General features: G+C 43.0%; 1 protein-coding gene across 5 annotated transcripts in view; it reads left to right on the top strand.

Annotated features, from left to right (window-relative positions):
• HAGH (hydroxyacylglutathione hydrolase) overlaps window positions 1-17,320 on the top strand; it is a 397,775-nt gene that overhangs the window by 63,570 nt on the left and 316,885 nt on the right. For all 5 annotated transcript variants that reach the window (XM_069209801.1, XM_069209803.1, XM_069209800.1 and 2 more), the window contains exon 2: window positions 16,312-16,499. In XM_069209801.1, the coding sequence (XP_069065902.1) occupies window positions 16,312-16,499 (188 nt within the window). The remainder of the gene's footprint in view (window positions 1-16,311; window positions 16,500-17,320) is intronic.

Genomic DNA, 17,320 nt, shown 5'->3' with positions numbered 1-17,320 from the left:
ATATAGTGGCTGAACTACCCAAAGTGAAACCAGAAAACCGGAGATCAATCACAACTTCCGCTCATGACCATATTTTTTGATCCTAGGCAAATATTTTATTTGCCACAACCTGTGCTTCCTTTTTCTTTATTATTGCACCTTCAGACACGTGAGTTCGGGATCTTAACTGTACAAAAATCTCCTGTGTTTAATTTAATAGAGTATATTGTTGCTCCTGTATAATAAGAATCTAGACCACATGTAGGTTGCGCATCACAAGTGACCTACCTCATAGTTGACTAATGGCATTGTCATCGAGAAGACGGGAGCATGAATGAAATACAGTTTTTTTAATTTTGGAACTACTTTATTTTATATGATGTTTGTTGCTTAATTTATATACCAAGCACATTCATAGCTGAGCTGTGGATCTACTCCCCTTGTTAATCTGTTAGCTCGCCCGCCTCTAGTGACAGGACATTCTTTGTACACATATGCCTGAATGCCCTCTTGTTTTATTGACTTGTTTGACAAACTCTGTGAGGGAACAGTTTGACTAGTGAGCCTAATTGATCGGTCAGAGTCCGTCAGGATATTTATATTACCCATTCTGGTATAATCCCGACTGAAAGATGTCAGTTGAGTAGGGGCAGTGCTCTTAGGTACAGGAGTTCAACACCTAGATACTTAATCAAGCTTTGTAACTTAGCCATTTATTGATTGCCATCTTACTGTAAACATCTTTTTGGAATGCGGAAGGTTGCTATGTCAATTTGTATAGCATACTAATCACTCGTGAAGGTATCGCGGCAATTGAGCAGTTGCGTAGGAGTATGGTCCTGTAGAGTTATTCTAAAAACCAGGTCTTCAGCTTTTTCCAGGACATCAGAAGTGTGGGGGAGACCCTGATGTGTTGTGGGAGGTTGTTCCTTGTTTTGGGTGCCACGTAGGAGAACGAGTGACCCGCTGCCGGTGGAGAAGTGTGGCTCAATGGTTAGAGCGGCAGACCCTGAAGCAGAGATCTGGCTCAAGACCAGGGTTCAAGTCCCGCTTCGGCAGGTCTTGGGCTCAATTCCCCTTGACCAGATAATTCTCGCCTCGGTGCCTAATCTAATTCATGGGTCCCACTCTGCAACTCTGGGCAATAGCTTGCTTAATCTCCACAACGGCCCCAACAGCGCTTGGATGCCTGGCTTCACCCTAGGGGTGCTCAGGAGTGGGTGCCTCACAGGGAAAAGCCAGGAGGGGTTCCATAGCGGTATGAGTACAGCGCCTTGAGACCCTAACGGGTGAGTAGTGCGCTATACAAGTGCTAATTTACATTTACATTACATTTACATTTGCTGCTCTACTTTTGTGAATGTGGGTTTGTTTGTGCGAGTGAGTAAGAGCGTAGGTGTATGGCAGGCTGGTGAAAGTGAATACAGCTGTTTAGGTATGCTAGCCAATTGTTGTGCAAAGCTTTGTGTGTGTGTGTCTGTGTGAGTATGAGAGAGAGGAATTGGAATTGACTGCATTTGTGAATGGGAAGCCATAGGAGCTCTCTGAGGTGGGGTGAGATTTGGGTGCAGCATGGGAGGTTGAGTATTAGTCTTGCAGCAGGGTTCTGGATGTCTGAAGTCCTTCTTGCTTGGTGGTGCATCTGATGTTTTGTGCAGCCACTTGAAGAACTTTTTGTAGCATACATTGGATGTGTAAGCAGGCAGTGCTCACTGTGTTGACTGGTGCCATCACGTTGAGATTGTTGTCCAGGATGATCCACAGATTTCCAGCGATCGGTGGGTGAGGGTTTTGGTCCTAGCTCTGTCAGCCACCAGGTGGTGTCCCATGGGGAGGTCCTGTTTCTGAAGACTAGAACTTCTGTGTTGTCAGAGTGGAGATTCAAGCAGTTGTTTCTCATCCATTCAACTACAGTGGTCATGAAACTGGTAAAGTTGGCTCTGGTGGTGGTTGTCTTATCCGTTAAGGAGAGAATGAGTTGAGTGTCGACGGTGTAGGAGATGAGGGTGATGCCTTGGTTTAAGATGATTTGGCAAGCACAGTCCTGTAGCTGTTGAACAGGGTAGGACTGAGAGAAGATCCCTGTGGAGCAATGCAGATCAGGCTCTTGTTTTCTGGAGCGGAGGGTAGCAGTCTGACCTTTTTAGGGTTCTTCCCATGAGGAAGGAGTAGACCTATTTGAGTGCAGGTCCTTGGGTTCCAAGCGAATGGAGTCTTCTGATGAGTGTGTTGTGGGGGACCATGTTAAATGCTGCGGAGATGTCGAGCAGGATAAGGGCTGCTGTTTCTCCTCAGTCCAGGATGGCCCAGATGTTGGCGGTGACTGCAATGAGAGCTGTTTTGGTGCTTTGTTCTTTTTCTGAATTCTGATTGAGTGTTGTCCAGAAGGTGATATTCGATGTGGGATGTGAGTTGCGTTTTGATGACGTTCTCTATCACTTTGGCTGGGTAGGGGAGCAGGAAGATAGGACAGAACATGCTCACCTTGCTCAAGTAGGCTGATGGCTACTTGAAGAGGGCTTTGACCACTGCATGCTTCAGTCTTCCAGGAATGTGGCTGATGTGATGGAGATGTTGATGATGGTGGGTGAGGGCGATGCTGATGGATGATACCCAGACCCCACAGCGTCTAAAACCTAGAGGTATCTTGGGGTTCCTGAGTGGATGGGCAGCATCCGTCTCTTTAGCCTCTCTGGTGAGAGTTTTCCGTTTAGTCAGGTGGCCATTTCGGTTAGTGTTGGCAGGTTTATGATGAGATCGTTGGGGTCTGGTTGGTGCTGAAGTTGCTGTATATGTTGGAGATTTTGCTGTGGAAGAAGTTTGATATAACATTGCAGTGTTCTCAGGAGGGGTGATGCTGAGGGTGTGTTTAAGTCCTTGACCATCACGGTTTCCTAGCAGCTGTTAGAGCTCCCTTCGATGTGTTTGCTAGTGCTCTGTTCTGGGTGTCTCTCATTTGCTGGTGGCAAAGTGAGTGCAGCCATGTAGGCCATGTATAAGTTGTTCCATGGTAAGGATATGCTGCATGCAAAGTAGAATTGAGGCGGGTCTTTTTGTTTCCAGTATAGAGCAATACATTTGTTTCTCAGCCCCTGTCATGCCACACTATCTAAGTTGTTAATCCATAGCACAAGTAATGTTAGTTCTAGAGACCCCCCAGTATCTGGTACCCTAATGTCCCTTCTGTGTGTCTCAAAATATCATTCAAGAATGTCTGCATTACTACACAAGGCTAACATATTGTAGAAAGCTTCTTGTCTCCCTGTCAAAGCACCCACATCTGTGTGATAGGGATGGAAATTTGGGGCTGAGGTGGGCAGAGGTCTTATACTGTTGAGAAGCTTGTTAATCAGTCAGGCACTCAGGCGGAATGCTAGGAAATATCTTCAGGAATCCCGTTCAGAGCCTTTCCCTCTGTTTGTCAGAAATAGGTGGACACAGATGTCATACTCATCTTTGTTGAAAGCTGTACCTCCCTGTTTTGTTTCTTTCTTCTTTTTTTTGTGCTACTTTGGATCACCTGTTATGTCTTAGAGATTAGGGCTACATGTGTGAGAGTGAGAAGGGGAAACCTACTGCAGTAGGTGGCAAAAGTGTCCAGAGTCTCAGCTGGGACTGTTGGAGTCTGCTTGAATCCGGGATATTACATTCTTGTTTACACTGTTCAGAGGACTTGATGCTTCCTTGACTGAACAATCGCTCAATGTTCTGCATTCTTACATTTGCCCAGTCAAGGAATGGTTCTGCTCTTACCATAGGTGTAAAGTCTGTTTTATGTATGAGTAGGGTGTTTAGAGAGGGGGAAAATGTCCAGGCACCCTTGCATTGCTATCTGGTCCTAGGTTTTTAGAACCATTTTTTGGCAGGTGTGCAAGTATGTTTTGCCAGGTAGGTGTTTTCACTTTATCCAAGAGTGAGTCACATAGTAATCAACACATTACTGCTGTGCCCGTATCCACTTCTTTTCACAACCCATTGCAATTATGCTGCTCTGCAATATCCTAGGTAAGGCCCTGCTAGACCACCTTCCTCACTAGATGCCATCGAAAGCATAGTTGAGGTTTAAAGTTTTTCTTACTGCTCCCAAATAAATCCCATAAATTTCCTTTGCAATGCTTTTATATCCATAAAAGATATGGATATAGGAAGAGATTGGAAAAGATGTAAGATACTAGGGACAATTTTCATTTTAATGATATTAACTCATTTTGCCATGCTAAAATGGCAAGAAGCACAGGTAAGCCTTGTCAGTATGGAAGCTTTCAGTTAAAATACCATTTAACCCTAAACCCATCTTATCTGAGGACCCGACGACTTGTAGATTTATGGGTCCTATGGTAATTGTAATTAGGGGCTAACCTCTGTGTTTTTTTTTTAAGGGGGATTTTAATATATATGTTAACTTCTCCATATGGCACTCCTTCTGTGACTAATTCTTCTATTGCACATTTTCTTCTAGACAAAAAGATAGTAGATGAGCTGAACATAGCCACTGGAAGAAAGCTGTGATTGTCAGGTTATAAGTTTGAATCACAGCAAGGCAGACTTAGCCTTCCATCGTCCTGAAGGCTGGTAAATTGAGCACCTTTTGTGGGTAAAAGTAGTATTTGTTACTTACAGCACTTCAAAACTGCAGAAGTTTGAACGAGGTGGAAAATAAACAAATAAACAAGCATTTGCAATGCAATGGGTCTCGTTTTTGCTCGAGTTAGAGCTATTACCTTTGTTAGTTCCTAACTGGACTTTTCTTGCTACATAAATTGAAAATGAAAAGTAAAACAGTTGACATAAGCGAGTCGACTCAAAGCACCAAGGCCGCTATGAGCATGAGTCAGAAAGCGAGACACAAAAGGAAAAAGAAGTTCGCTTGCAGTCAAACGTATCGGCAAACTTGAAATTATCTATGTAACAGGGTCGATGGCCAAGGCGGTAATAAAACTGCCCCAAGGAGGGACAAACTTAAAGCATTTACCAATGACGTCAAAGGATTTTTGAAAAGCAAGCCCATGAACGAGTGATGGTGGGCATGGTTAGAAGACCACAGATAGATTACAACAGGCCAGAGCGCTTGCACTTGACCTAAAAACAAATCATTACTGTTGTTAGCAGGGCCAACATTAGTGAGAAATTATTTTATGCTGTATTAATTGTTCTGTATTTGTAATGGTTTTCATTTAATTTCCATGTGAAGCTTTTGAATATCAAACGCTTTTGAAAAAACACAGTGCATGTGGAATAAAGTAATTCCAGGTGAATGTCACTGCACAAATGAGACAGATTCTTAAACATTGTGAGAGAACCTACAGGATTATCTGGATCCAGGCTTTGGGTTCAGTTTATGCACCGTCAAAAAGAAAACAATCATATTCCAGAAGTTCTGGGGATGGTACCACAATTATCTATAAAAATTCACTGTTATGAAAGTGACTTAAATATGAAAATGGGTACTGAATTGCCATTTAGAGTGTAAAATGTAAAGCCACTTTTTCCAAGAGCAGTAGAGAGATGATCACTAAGATGATCATGCTTGAATGAGCTCTTCCCGCTGGCCTCCAAAATCCTCCTCACCCATCCTATAACCTGACTACCATGCGAGGCTGGGCTGCCATAGCAGTGTTTGTGGAAGTTTCAGGTGCTCAACTTTGAAATCTTCACTCCTTCTCTCCATCGTCTTCACTTGTGGCTGCCTGGTGGAGACAGGGTCCACCAGTTAGCCTATGAGTTTTGCATAACATGACCGTTCTGCAGTGTCAAGACTTTATAGAAGTAGTGCAGTGGCGACGATCCTGAAAACCCCCACCCTTTGTCCTCTTGATATCCTGAAGGCCTTGGAGATGGAGAACTAGAGATGCCACTAATCATCTTGGGGTAAGTCCTTTGATTCTTGGAGTGGTGGCCTGGGCTCTGATTTTCCACTTTGGGGTAGTGCTGCAGCATACATTGACTTAGGTGTACCTGTTCAGACCCTTCTTTCACCCTTACCTGAGTAAGTCTGGTGATAACTGGCCACTAAAGAACACATATGCTGCCATGATCACTGGATGGGATCATATTGGACAGGTGGCATAGCTATGATCATTGATGTTGTTCTTTTGGGTAAGGTTGCAGCCTGGAGTTAGAGGGCCCTTCTGATTAGATGAGTGAATATAAATACCTAGGCATCCTCCTTGACTGCAACGGCTCTTTCAAGCCCCACCTGGAAAATCTCAGCCGGAAATCCATCTCTCTTAAATTTGCGATTTAAGCATGTTAAAAACGCCACTGGTTCTTCAACTTATCTGCCGCTACTAAAGGTCATCCACGCCAAACTAATTCCAACAATTACATACAGCAGCGAAGCATTGAGGGATAGAGGAGAGGAGCACTTGTACAAAGCGATCATCAAGCTCTTCAAGGGGCTGGTCAGCTTACCAAACCATGTTTCACTGGCCCAGGTCCATCTTGAATTTGGTTTGGTCAGGCAGGCTAGCAAGAAAAGGGGCATTTATTAACTTAAGCTATAAACTTACAACAGCAAGACAATGCTCTCTAAGCTCCCTCATCTGTGCTGAAATCGCTGCACAATCAAACTTCCCCCTTTCATCTTAATTTTGAGTCCTCTCTGGCGACATTGGACCTGGTAGACCAACTACCCCAATTCAGCTAGTATCAGCTCGTCGAATATGTGACGAAAGAAAGAGTCAAGTCCCTCTCCCAGGTAATGGAAAAATATGTTTTATCGAAACGAAGCCATGCCTGGCTCATCCTGTTATCATACGATAGTTTAATCCCACAGTCTTCCCTGGCAGTAGCAGTTAATCCTCGGATTAAAGCATCTTTTCTGAAATATTGAATGGGCTGTCTTCCTATGTATGTCCATCTCCCCAGGTGGACACAAGGCAACATGACGGGCACCTGTCGGCTCTGCGGGCTGGCTTCAGAAACACGGATCCATCAGATATGCCTCTGCAAAAGATCTATGATGGACCACAATAGGCTTCTACGAGTAGTATGGCTTCAGAGGGGACTGGGTATGTGCAGGCCAGCGATTTTGCCTGGATCAAAGGGGACAATGTGCAGCTTAGCTGCAGGCTGGTGAAATTTCTGGACAAAATAAGGAGCCAGCTCCTAGAGATCAAGAGCTTAAGGCATGTGCGCACAATTAGTCAGCAAGCAGTTCTGTAATACTCCACAATCAAGTTGCATATTTTAACTTAAAATCGGCCTTTTTTGTATCTCATGACATTTTATCTGTATATTGATTGTGTAATAGTTTTAATTAACTGAACACTGATAAATAAAATAACAAATTACAAAAAAAAGATAATGAGTGCTTGAATACTGGCATGGGCTGCTGATTCTCTGTACTGAGAGCTGAAATGCTCCCTTCCCTTGGGTTTATTCTATGCACCAAGGTCAACTTTCCCAGAAGTCATTGGCTGGTGGAAAGCACCGAGACCCTGCCCCATGAGTGCCTCAGCTTGAGGCAGAAGTTGTCTGCATCCCAAGAGACTGTTTGGTGGCCTTCATACGTTTTACAGTCAGAATGGACCCTGGTGACTCCTAAGAAACGCCCACGCTATGTGGACTTCAGCTTTACCTGGAGGCAGACTGCTCCTTGTCTGAAACTTAATAGTGTCACTCACCATTTGGAACTCTGCAGCTCTGGTGGGCAATAAAAATAACTCACAATAGGTAATCAGTGTTTGTGGATGACAACTGCAGTTGTAGTCTTGTACCCTGCTATGGGGTGGCTGGTGGTGCTAGCAAGAAACTGGAATGCCCGAGGAGCACACAGTTGCATGAATTGCCATTGAACGACCTACATACACAGCAGAAGTAAATACAAAATAAAACTATCTAGGTGCATGCTGTAAATTTCTCCTTTCTGTATTTATATACAGAAACCGGTTTTGGATGGGGTGTTTTTGTTTTTCAGCTGTCTCTAGGTGGTTCTGTAGAGGCAAGCTTTGTGCAGAGGGACGCTCCTAACAGCAGGGTGGCCTCCAGCCAGGAGCACCCACAAGAGAGATGTTAACTTTGTGGATCTGGATATCTATAGCAACACAAACCGTGATCAGGGAAAGAGACATAAGTCTGGCCTCATGTAAAGGACCCTTGTGACCTTTAACAATGGAGATTGCTGTCCCACCCTTCAGCCCACCATCTAAACCAAGTGGCGATGCTACAGGAATGCTTATTAGCATCCCCGCTCCACAATAGGACATGATTACATTTCATTAGAAGCCCTGTCCTCTGTCCCCACTTTAGTGTCTAGATATCCTCCCCCCTCCTTCAGAAATGTCAGCATATACTGTTTGTCTGGGAAAAGAACCTCATGCCTATTTTATGCACAGGAACAGGTCAGGAGCATCCAAAATGGAACCCACTGGCCTTCATTACCCTGTTTTATGTATACATACAATGCATGTAACACACTGGGTCATCCACAACACGCACAACATATAGTTGAGATGTTAGAGCTAGGTAGGGGTTGGTTAACAAAACAAGGTGAAAATCTGACTGCACGTTGACAAGATGCTCTTAACCTGTGCCAAATAATTTTTTTTTCCAGAGTGTAACATTTCATGCAGAATAGTGAGTGTATATCATTAAATCAGACCTTTCCTAAAGAAGGCATTTGCACTTCCACACCCTTCTTCAGTGTACCTACAGAAGCTGTACAAAGCTTGGCATATGCCTAACGTTTTCTACATGGGCTGCCCTAGACGTGGCGCATGGCAGGCTTTGGGCTCTTATTGTTTTGAAGCTCTGTACACTCGGAATTGCATCTTTAAGCAGTCTGCCCCAGACAATAAGCATTATGTATAATGTTGCTTCTTTCTAAAATGTGTGTCCTCACACTGCTGGCTGTCTCAGAAAGTCTTCTACCACTATAGTCCTAAAACCCTGCATGAAAAATTGATCTGGACGTCTGGTTGATTTCTGTCTTTTTTTTTTTATCTTTTTTTTTTTACTTCGGAGTGGCCATCTGTGCACTTCCCATCCTCCTGAATGTATTTTATTCTGAACGTAGCCTCCTCTCAGTCCTGTTTACTTTAGTCTCTTTAAATTGTATTACTGCAAAGGACTTTCATCTCATTTCATGGATTGCAACAGCTCCTTCTTTAAAACCCTATACAGGCATCAAAACAATACCTAAATTCCACCAGCCTATTTATTTATCTTTTTCACCAACCATTTTTCTGAAGCCTCACGGGCCCCAATGATGAGTACACCAAAAAGGAATGTTTTTGTTTTCTTGAAAGCATATAACTAATCCCTATAATCAACAATACCATTGGATCCACTATTAGCCTGGGTTCTGGAGTAGCTCGCTCCTTGCTCTAAAGTGCTTCAACGCCTCTTTAGGGTTAACAAGCGCTATAAAATTGAAGTTACAATGTAATCTGGACTTGGTGTGCCTGAGCGTTGGCCGATTCCTAGACTGGGCATTGATGTGACCCCTGGGTCTCTGTCTGCCACAGTGCCTCCATTTTGTAGCACATTTTCTTCTACCTGGATTGAACCCAATTAGTATTTGATACATTTGTTTCACAAACTGCTGACGCAGCTCTTTGCGCTGAGCTGAGTAACAGGGGAATCTGCTTGTGACATGCATGGCCTTGGCTGTGACTCAAAAGACTGTTAAGGCAACTGTCGGTGTCCTCCGCCTGGCTCGGGAGGTTGGTGGACTGTGTCAGTGGGGAAAATAACCAAAAGTCTCAGTCCAGAAAATATTGGCTAAAACTGTATAGAGGAAACAGGAAGCTACTTTCAGTACACAATCAAACCAAACCGATTTGAAGTTCGTACCTACTGCGCGGGACGTAGAAGGGTCTGCACACAGCAGATACAGAATAGGTACAGTGACAGAACGCATGGTTCACATGAGGAGAGACATACTAAATATGATAGCATATGCTGGATATTCTTGGACAATATAAGTCTGATATCCCTTGATTCAAGTTCAAGAACATTATAATATCGGGGTCCCAAAATATACAAACCAGACCAAAGCCGAGAATTACATTTAGTTCTTGCTAGCAGATACATAAGGTAAATCAAACTGCTGACCTATTCGTTATTAAGAAAGCCATAGATATGCCCCTACGTCTGCACCCGAACTGGTGTTGCTTATACAAGAATGTTTTCTCAGTTTTAATGATTGTAATATAATCTGCTTCTGCAATGGGGAAGTGTGATTTGAACTACAAAGGCATAGCTGCATTGATCTACCCTGACCATACTGCCGCAGTCTAGGCTGCAACAAAATCTTTTTCTGAAGTGTCTATGCTTTTAAGGAGCTACAAAAACAGTCTGAATGCAGCAGTTGCCTTTTAGGCAGTACTGAGGCACAAGTGCTACCCAAGTATGTTTATCAGGTGTTTCAGCCACACCACACGTTCTCTTTGCATATTGATAGTGTTTACAGGCGAGATTCCTTCATTTAGCTGCACTTCTGACCCCTCCCCCCCCTTCAATTCTCGAAAGACAATCAAATGATACCTCAAACGTCTAACTTTATATATTGCAGTCAAGGTAGGGTAGATCAATATAGCTAAGCCATCAGCAAACAATTCACCAACCACCTTGAACCCCACGACCTGTGTGACCACACCCAATCGGGTATCTGGAGCAACAGGAGCATATAAACAGCACTCATCATGGCCACAGACATCAGCAGAATACTGGACTGTGGAGAAACTGCAGCCCTCATCCTACTTGACTTCTCTATCGCCTTCGATACAGTCTTCCACCACTCGCTCATCAGAAGACTGCATGATAGCGAGGACCTGCATTGAACTGGGTACATCCCTTCCTCATAAAAGAACACTGCGAGTCAGACTACCATCCTATACCTTGGAACCCAAGAATCTGATCTGCGGAGTACCCCAGAGTTCATCTCTCAGCCCAACCCTTTTCAACATCTACATGACACCGCTAGATAACATCCTCGGGTCACAAGGTATCTCCTACACTGACACGCTGGTCTTCCTTTCTCTGACTGGCAAGTCTACCACCACCAGAACCAACTTCTCCAACTGCATGATCAATGTAGCAGACTGAATAGATCTAACTGCCTAAAACTTAACTCCGTCAAAGGAGTGCTGATCTTCAGAAACCAGAACTGTCCTTGGGACTCCATTTAGTGGCCATCAGAGCTTGGAACCACTTTAACCGGCCACGCAAGAAGCCTGGCAATCATTCTGGACGACAAGCTCAACATGACAGCAGGGGTTAACGCGGTCAACTCCTCCTGCTTCCACGTTCTCCGCATGCCCCACAAAATCTTCAGATGACTACCCCAGAACACCAGAATCACCGTCACACAAACCCTCATCAAAAGCAGAATGTACTACGCAACGCACTACATGTCTGGATTTCCAGCCATCTCCTCCACTGACTTCAGACCATCCAGAACGCCACAGCGAGACTCATCCTTGACCTCCTACGACGCACCTGCATCACACCACGCGCCAGAGTTCTACTGGCTCCCTATACACAAACGCTGCCAATTCAAATTCCTCACGCGTGCATACAAGGTACTGCACAACATCAGTCCAACATACCTAAAAAAACACCTTTACTTCCACCAACCCACCAGGCGTCTGTGCTCAGCCTTTCTTTCACTTGCACCAACCCTCACATGCAGAAAACAAGACCAGAAGGTATAGCATTCTTCTACATTGCACTTAGAACCTCGAACGCCATCCCTCCACAGATCTGGGCCTCAACCTGGATTCTTGAATACCTCAGTAAGCTGAAGACCTGACTCTTCAATTGACTTGCCGGGTCTACACCTAATACCTTCAGTCTTATATCTCCGTCTGTCTACTTCGACGCCCAGACTCCCTCAGGGTGACTAGTCGCACTAGACAAATCCACATAACAAAATAACAAATAGGGAGGATGCCGTCATACATTAAAAACCTGCTCTTGGCTTTTTTATGCATATCGGACCAACCACGCATGTTTTTTTTTTTTTTTCAGACTACTCCCGGCAAAAAAATGTTAGCTTCATCTGATAAACGCATTTTTTGAATTATGTTTATGCAGTTACAACATCCGATTCTTGATGCATTTTCAACAAATGAGGTGCACTATTCGGATACTTGCCCATGTGCCATTCGGCTACACTGCCCCTTATTTATTTATTTATTTATTTTAACTCCACTAGCAGTGACAACTCAGTTTAAAACAAAAGTTTTAGGACCCCGGGGGCGCCACTGACTGGTAAACTATGGAGCTATAACAGGCTTCCCGAGCCTCCTTTAAATGGCATAATTATGACCTAACTTGCGCTTAGACTGTTGAATAAGAGAATCTGAACCATAGTAGGAAATAATAAAGCAAATCGTATGCACTATTGTAACCAGCTATAGATGCTGTCTGTTTGTGCTTACGGTCTTCATCGTGCTATAACAACGCATTGTAACTATAGCACCCAGCAGTAAAGTGCTGTCACTCTGTTTTCAGAGCCCTGATCGTGGGACATCCACAACTGACATTAATAAAAAAATATATAATTGGTAACATAATGAATGGGGTCTTTGGAAACTTCAACTTTAAAACTAGAATTAACTAGAAAAGATGTATGTGCCTTGTACATACTTGCTGTTGGTGAATCTGTAGTTCCCACTTCATTGATGGTGCTTGTGCTTTTTTAGCTCCGTTACCGTTATACAAGTGAAAGTATGTAAAACTATTTTTTTAATCTTTTAATTTATGGATAAACATCATTCCAATATTATGTACCAATTTTCTTCTGTTGCTTATTAAGGAAGTGACCTGTTGCTGTCCTAGTTGAAAATAAATGACTAAGGGAAGTTAGTTGATCAAGTCCTTTAAAAATGTGTTCATCAATGGTTGTAAGGGGACAGTTTAAATACATATTTAAACGAATACCACAGGAATCGCTCTTCTTTTAGCTTGTGTTAACACCGAGACCCCTGTGGCAGTAGAGGTTTTCCTGTGTACTTTGTAGAATCTGATTGCAACCAGGTGTTAAATTAATGCCAAGCCTTGAATGCTGGCCCTGAGCTTTGAAGCGGACTTCTGCTGTGTCACAGTGACGGAGCATTACGAGGCTTGTTTACCGGGTGCATTGCACACTAGTAATGAGTCGCGCCCTTCAGTGAATTACATGGCCCACGAAGGCGATCAAAATAATTGGTTCATATTTGATTAGTGTTTAGATCCTCCCTTGTGCTTGGTGGTGACCAGTGAACTTTGTGCATTTCTTATTGACAAAGGCATTACATGCAGTAACCTTATAGTTGGTTATCTGGGGGATGAATCATCCCATCACTTTGGGTTCTCGTATTTTATCTCATAGTTTGTATAAGTAAGAGAAACCATAAGGTTCTTCTTCAGCATTCTCACAGTTCTCATCAGCTGGGTAATCAGCAAACGATGACCCACGGTATAGCTGAATAGCACATTTTTTTTGCAATCTTCGCCCATATATTTTTTCCTGAGAAAGGTGTAAAATAAACTTAATCCGTATTATCAAGTGCAAAATATCCACTGGTGAATCAATTTTGTATTTTTAGTAAACACTGCATGTTTATTAAAAATATAAAATGGATTAACAGGTAAAGTCCTTTTTAAGAACTCATCCGACCTGAACTTTGAAACATAAGCGTCAGTTGCTAGTACCAGAAAGAATCCTCAGTTTGCTCCTTGAGCACTCCCTACATTGTCTGTCAATAAACTTATTTTTTCCAGCATTAACGGAGGAGGCAGTTGCAAGAACCTCCTCTGGTAGAAGCCTATGTTAACTCTTAAACAATCCCTTACTATGAGAGTCAGTTAACTTGTCTTCTTCCAGCATTAGAAGAGGCAGCCGGACAAGGATTTATTCTGATGGAAGGCTCTTTTCACTCCTAATCAGTTCTTTATTTTGAGAGTCTGCAAACTACTCCACGTCCAGCGTTAGCAAAGAGGAAGACTCTCTTCACTCTCTAAGCAAACCTTCCCTTTGAGAGTCCATAAACTTCTCTTCTTCCACCAGTATCGGAGGTAGTGGTTGCAGGGACCTCCTCAGAAGGAAGCCTCTGTTCACTGTGTGAGCAATTCTTTTCGAGTATGTAAACTTCTCTCCCAGCATTAGCAAAGGAAGCGGTTACTAGGACCGCCTCTGAAGTAAGCCTTTGCTTCTTAAGCAAATCTTTCCTCGGAAACTCCGTAAACGTCTCCTTTTCTGAAATTAGCAGAGACAGTGGCTTCTAGGACCTCTGAAGAAAGGTCCTGCTTTCTCCCCAAGTAATCTTTGAGAGTCTGTAAACGTCTCTTCTTCAATCCTTAGCGGATGGGCACCTCTCTCTCATTTTCTATTTAAAACAGTGTTGTAGCTAACTTGCATCATTCCCATCTACGAATTGAAACCTGTACCTCAAATACCTTTTGCTGCCGTAATGCCAAAACGGCGTATGCTTGGTATGTAGAGCGATATTAATAATGAGCATAAACGAGATAGCAGTGGCAGAAGAATGGTAGACATACAGTGGGTGCTAAATTCAATGTGACAATCGCAAACAAACTGATATATTCCAAATGCACAGTCCGCACTCTGAACTCCTATCCTCGCATATCCACGACACCTAATCTCATTTGCATACCATACCTGCCCGAATACACGCAGCAGCACTCACATACCCAGGTATATCACCATACATCCTATAACAACACTAATAAACACCCCAAAATATCACAACTAAATAACCCTAATGAACACGGCGAGGGTACATGCTGTGTGCAGTCTGTAATACTGCTGAATCATTAAGCCTCCTTGAAATCTGTCAACACATACCACCTCTGCTTAGAGTGCTATGAACTTGGGCAAGCCTTCAAGGAAACACATCTCTCTCCATCAGACAGTCACCAGCATTGCCACACACAAACCTCACTTTTCTACCAATCGTCATCTCTGCCCCCATTATTCCTTCAATAAATGTCATTGATTTTAAACTCCTCCATGTATATGAACGTGTTGATTCAGTCTGATACCATCCGATCATTTTAGAAATTACCAAGGAAACATCTAGACTGACATTCTTCCCAAATGCCACACTTTAACATTCTCTACTATTACTTCACTAGAAAGAATCCCTATTACTCATCCATATCTGACCACCGTGTTTCCTTTCCTCTCGCTTCTAGACATTTTAATACAAACTGTCCCTCTCTAATGTCCACCTTGCAGCTTTTCTCTGTCCTTAAATCCAAAGATTCTTTCAGTTCCCCCAGAAATTAGTTACTTTAATTTCCAAATCACATCTCACTTTCTTTTGATCCTCACAATGTCTCTTTTTTTTTTTTTTTTTTTTTAGCCATCATGGAACTAATTGAATGATAGGTTTACATTGCATCAACAATTCAAAGGGTGATGACTGGGGGAGAATGTCACGTAGTGGTATACTGTAGCAATTTTAACTGCAAGTCCTTCCCCCACCATATGTGAACCTTCATTGTCAATTGATTGAACTCCCTAATTATGTGGCTAAACCTCTCGACGAGATCATTAGATTCGGAATGGAATACCACTATTTTATTAATTCCCACAGCTTTTCAAATAGTCACTCATTTTCCCCACTAAAATATTGGGGCCGGTTATCCATAATTACTTCTCAGGTAGTCCTTTTCTTCAAATCAAATCTTCTGAAAACGGTATTACCGCGTTTTTCATCCCTTTGAAAGCCTTGTGCACCTCTGACCGCTTTGAATGATACTCCCTTAAGGCCAAGGTTAAAAGATCCTTTATGTGCAGCTCTACTTTACTCCAAGGCCCCGGAGTAAATTCCACTGGCTGAGGTGATGCTAGCCTAAGTTCAGGAGACTTATCGCAGCACTCAGACATACAACATTATTGTCTCATCACCAGTCTGGTGAGTACATAAATATATAAACTTCACGTCTTGGATATGGAATAACATTTCTTAATTTTAATAATAAGAAGAAATAATGTGCTACAGTGGTAGAAACATAGCAGTGACGCAGCCAATACCTACTCCCAACTGACACTCGCAAACAAGACCACACATTTGGTACACACGTTCCAAATCCAATCCCAGAACCCCTGTGTTCACAGGTCTATACATTCTTAAGCACAGCTGCATGCCATTCCCACCTCATTTTCTTCGAGGAGCATGGACCATACTTGAGCCTCATTACTCAAGTCTTGAATTAAACTCAGGTCCTTAGTCTGTATTTGTCAGTAATGTAATTTTACGTGCGTAGTTAATTAAAAAAATATATATATAGGTCACAGAAGCGTGGTGTATGTGTTGGTCATTTATTGTGCCGTGTGCATTAACGTTAATTTCAGCGCTTCTTGCTTTGTGTTTACAGGTCCTGCTCTGTGGGGGTCTCTCTCCCTGCTTACTCGCAAGGAATCCGATTTTAGGAAGTCCGCATTAGTTGCCCAGTCAGACATGAAGGTCGAGCTGCTTCCAGCACTTACGGATAACTATATGTACCTCCTCATTGATGAGGATACCAGGGAGGCGGCCGTCGTTGATCCCGTGCAACCCCAGAAGGTGACTATAAGAGATCCGTACTGCCTGCTGAACTCATCCGGGTTTACAAACAACGAATTCATGTCTTTATCTGCGTCACTTGATTATTTCTCAACTCAAACACGCACATTTAGTTTTATTCATCCCTGCCTGCTCTAGATAAGCTGTTGCCAAAATGACTTCTCTCAAGTAATGCAGTCTCATAGCCTCCAAGTTTAACCCTCTGTTAGTGACTTTGCTCAGTTTGAAAGCACAGCGACGCCCCTTTGTAACAAAGTAAGTTAGGGCATTAGCTTGGGGGATGGTGCACTTGTTTGATGTGACTTGCAGGTTTTGCAGTGCCCATCCTTTCATCCTATCGAGATCAATTATATGAAAGTGGTCTAGGTGGTTTACAACACCTAGTATTTGTGTACCAAGGGCGAATTTTGTGTCCCATGTAAATAACGAATATTAATGTAACAAATGAACTACAAGGCTTCTTGTAGCCTTTTCCTGCTGAACTCGCGACATCCCTTACAGACATGAGTATACATTTCCTTGACTATGTTCTCAAATTGAACTTGAGCGATAAGTTGAGCCAAGAAAGCATTTTTTTCATTAAACCTCATTATGAGAGACTTCAACACTGCTCTACATGGATTCTAAACTAGGGACACTGTTTAAGTCACTTGAAGACCTGATTAACACCCTTCCATGTGTAAGGCGGTCCTGCTCGGCCATTCGCAACTTAAGCATTATGTTACTCTGCCAACAGTTAATGTCAAGTAATTCCTTTTCTCTTGATTTTCGAGTGCCCCATTCCAGAAAGAATCTTCATAGCTGGATAAACTGAACACGTT

This window comes from Pleurodeles waltl, chromosome 10 (assembly GCF_031143425.1).
Source record: "Pleurodeles waltl isolate 20211129_DDA chromosome 10, aPleWal1.hap1.20221129, whole genome shotgun sequence".
Taxonomy (NCBI): domain Eukaryota; kingdom Metazoa; phylum Chordata; class Amphibia; order Caudata; family Salamandridae; genus Pleurodeles; species Pleurodeles waltl.
This window is presented reverse-complemented; position numbering and strand designations above follow the sequence as displayed.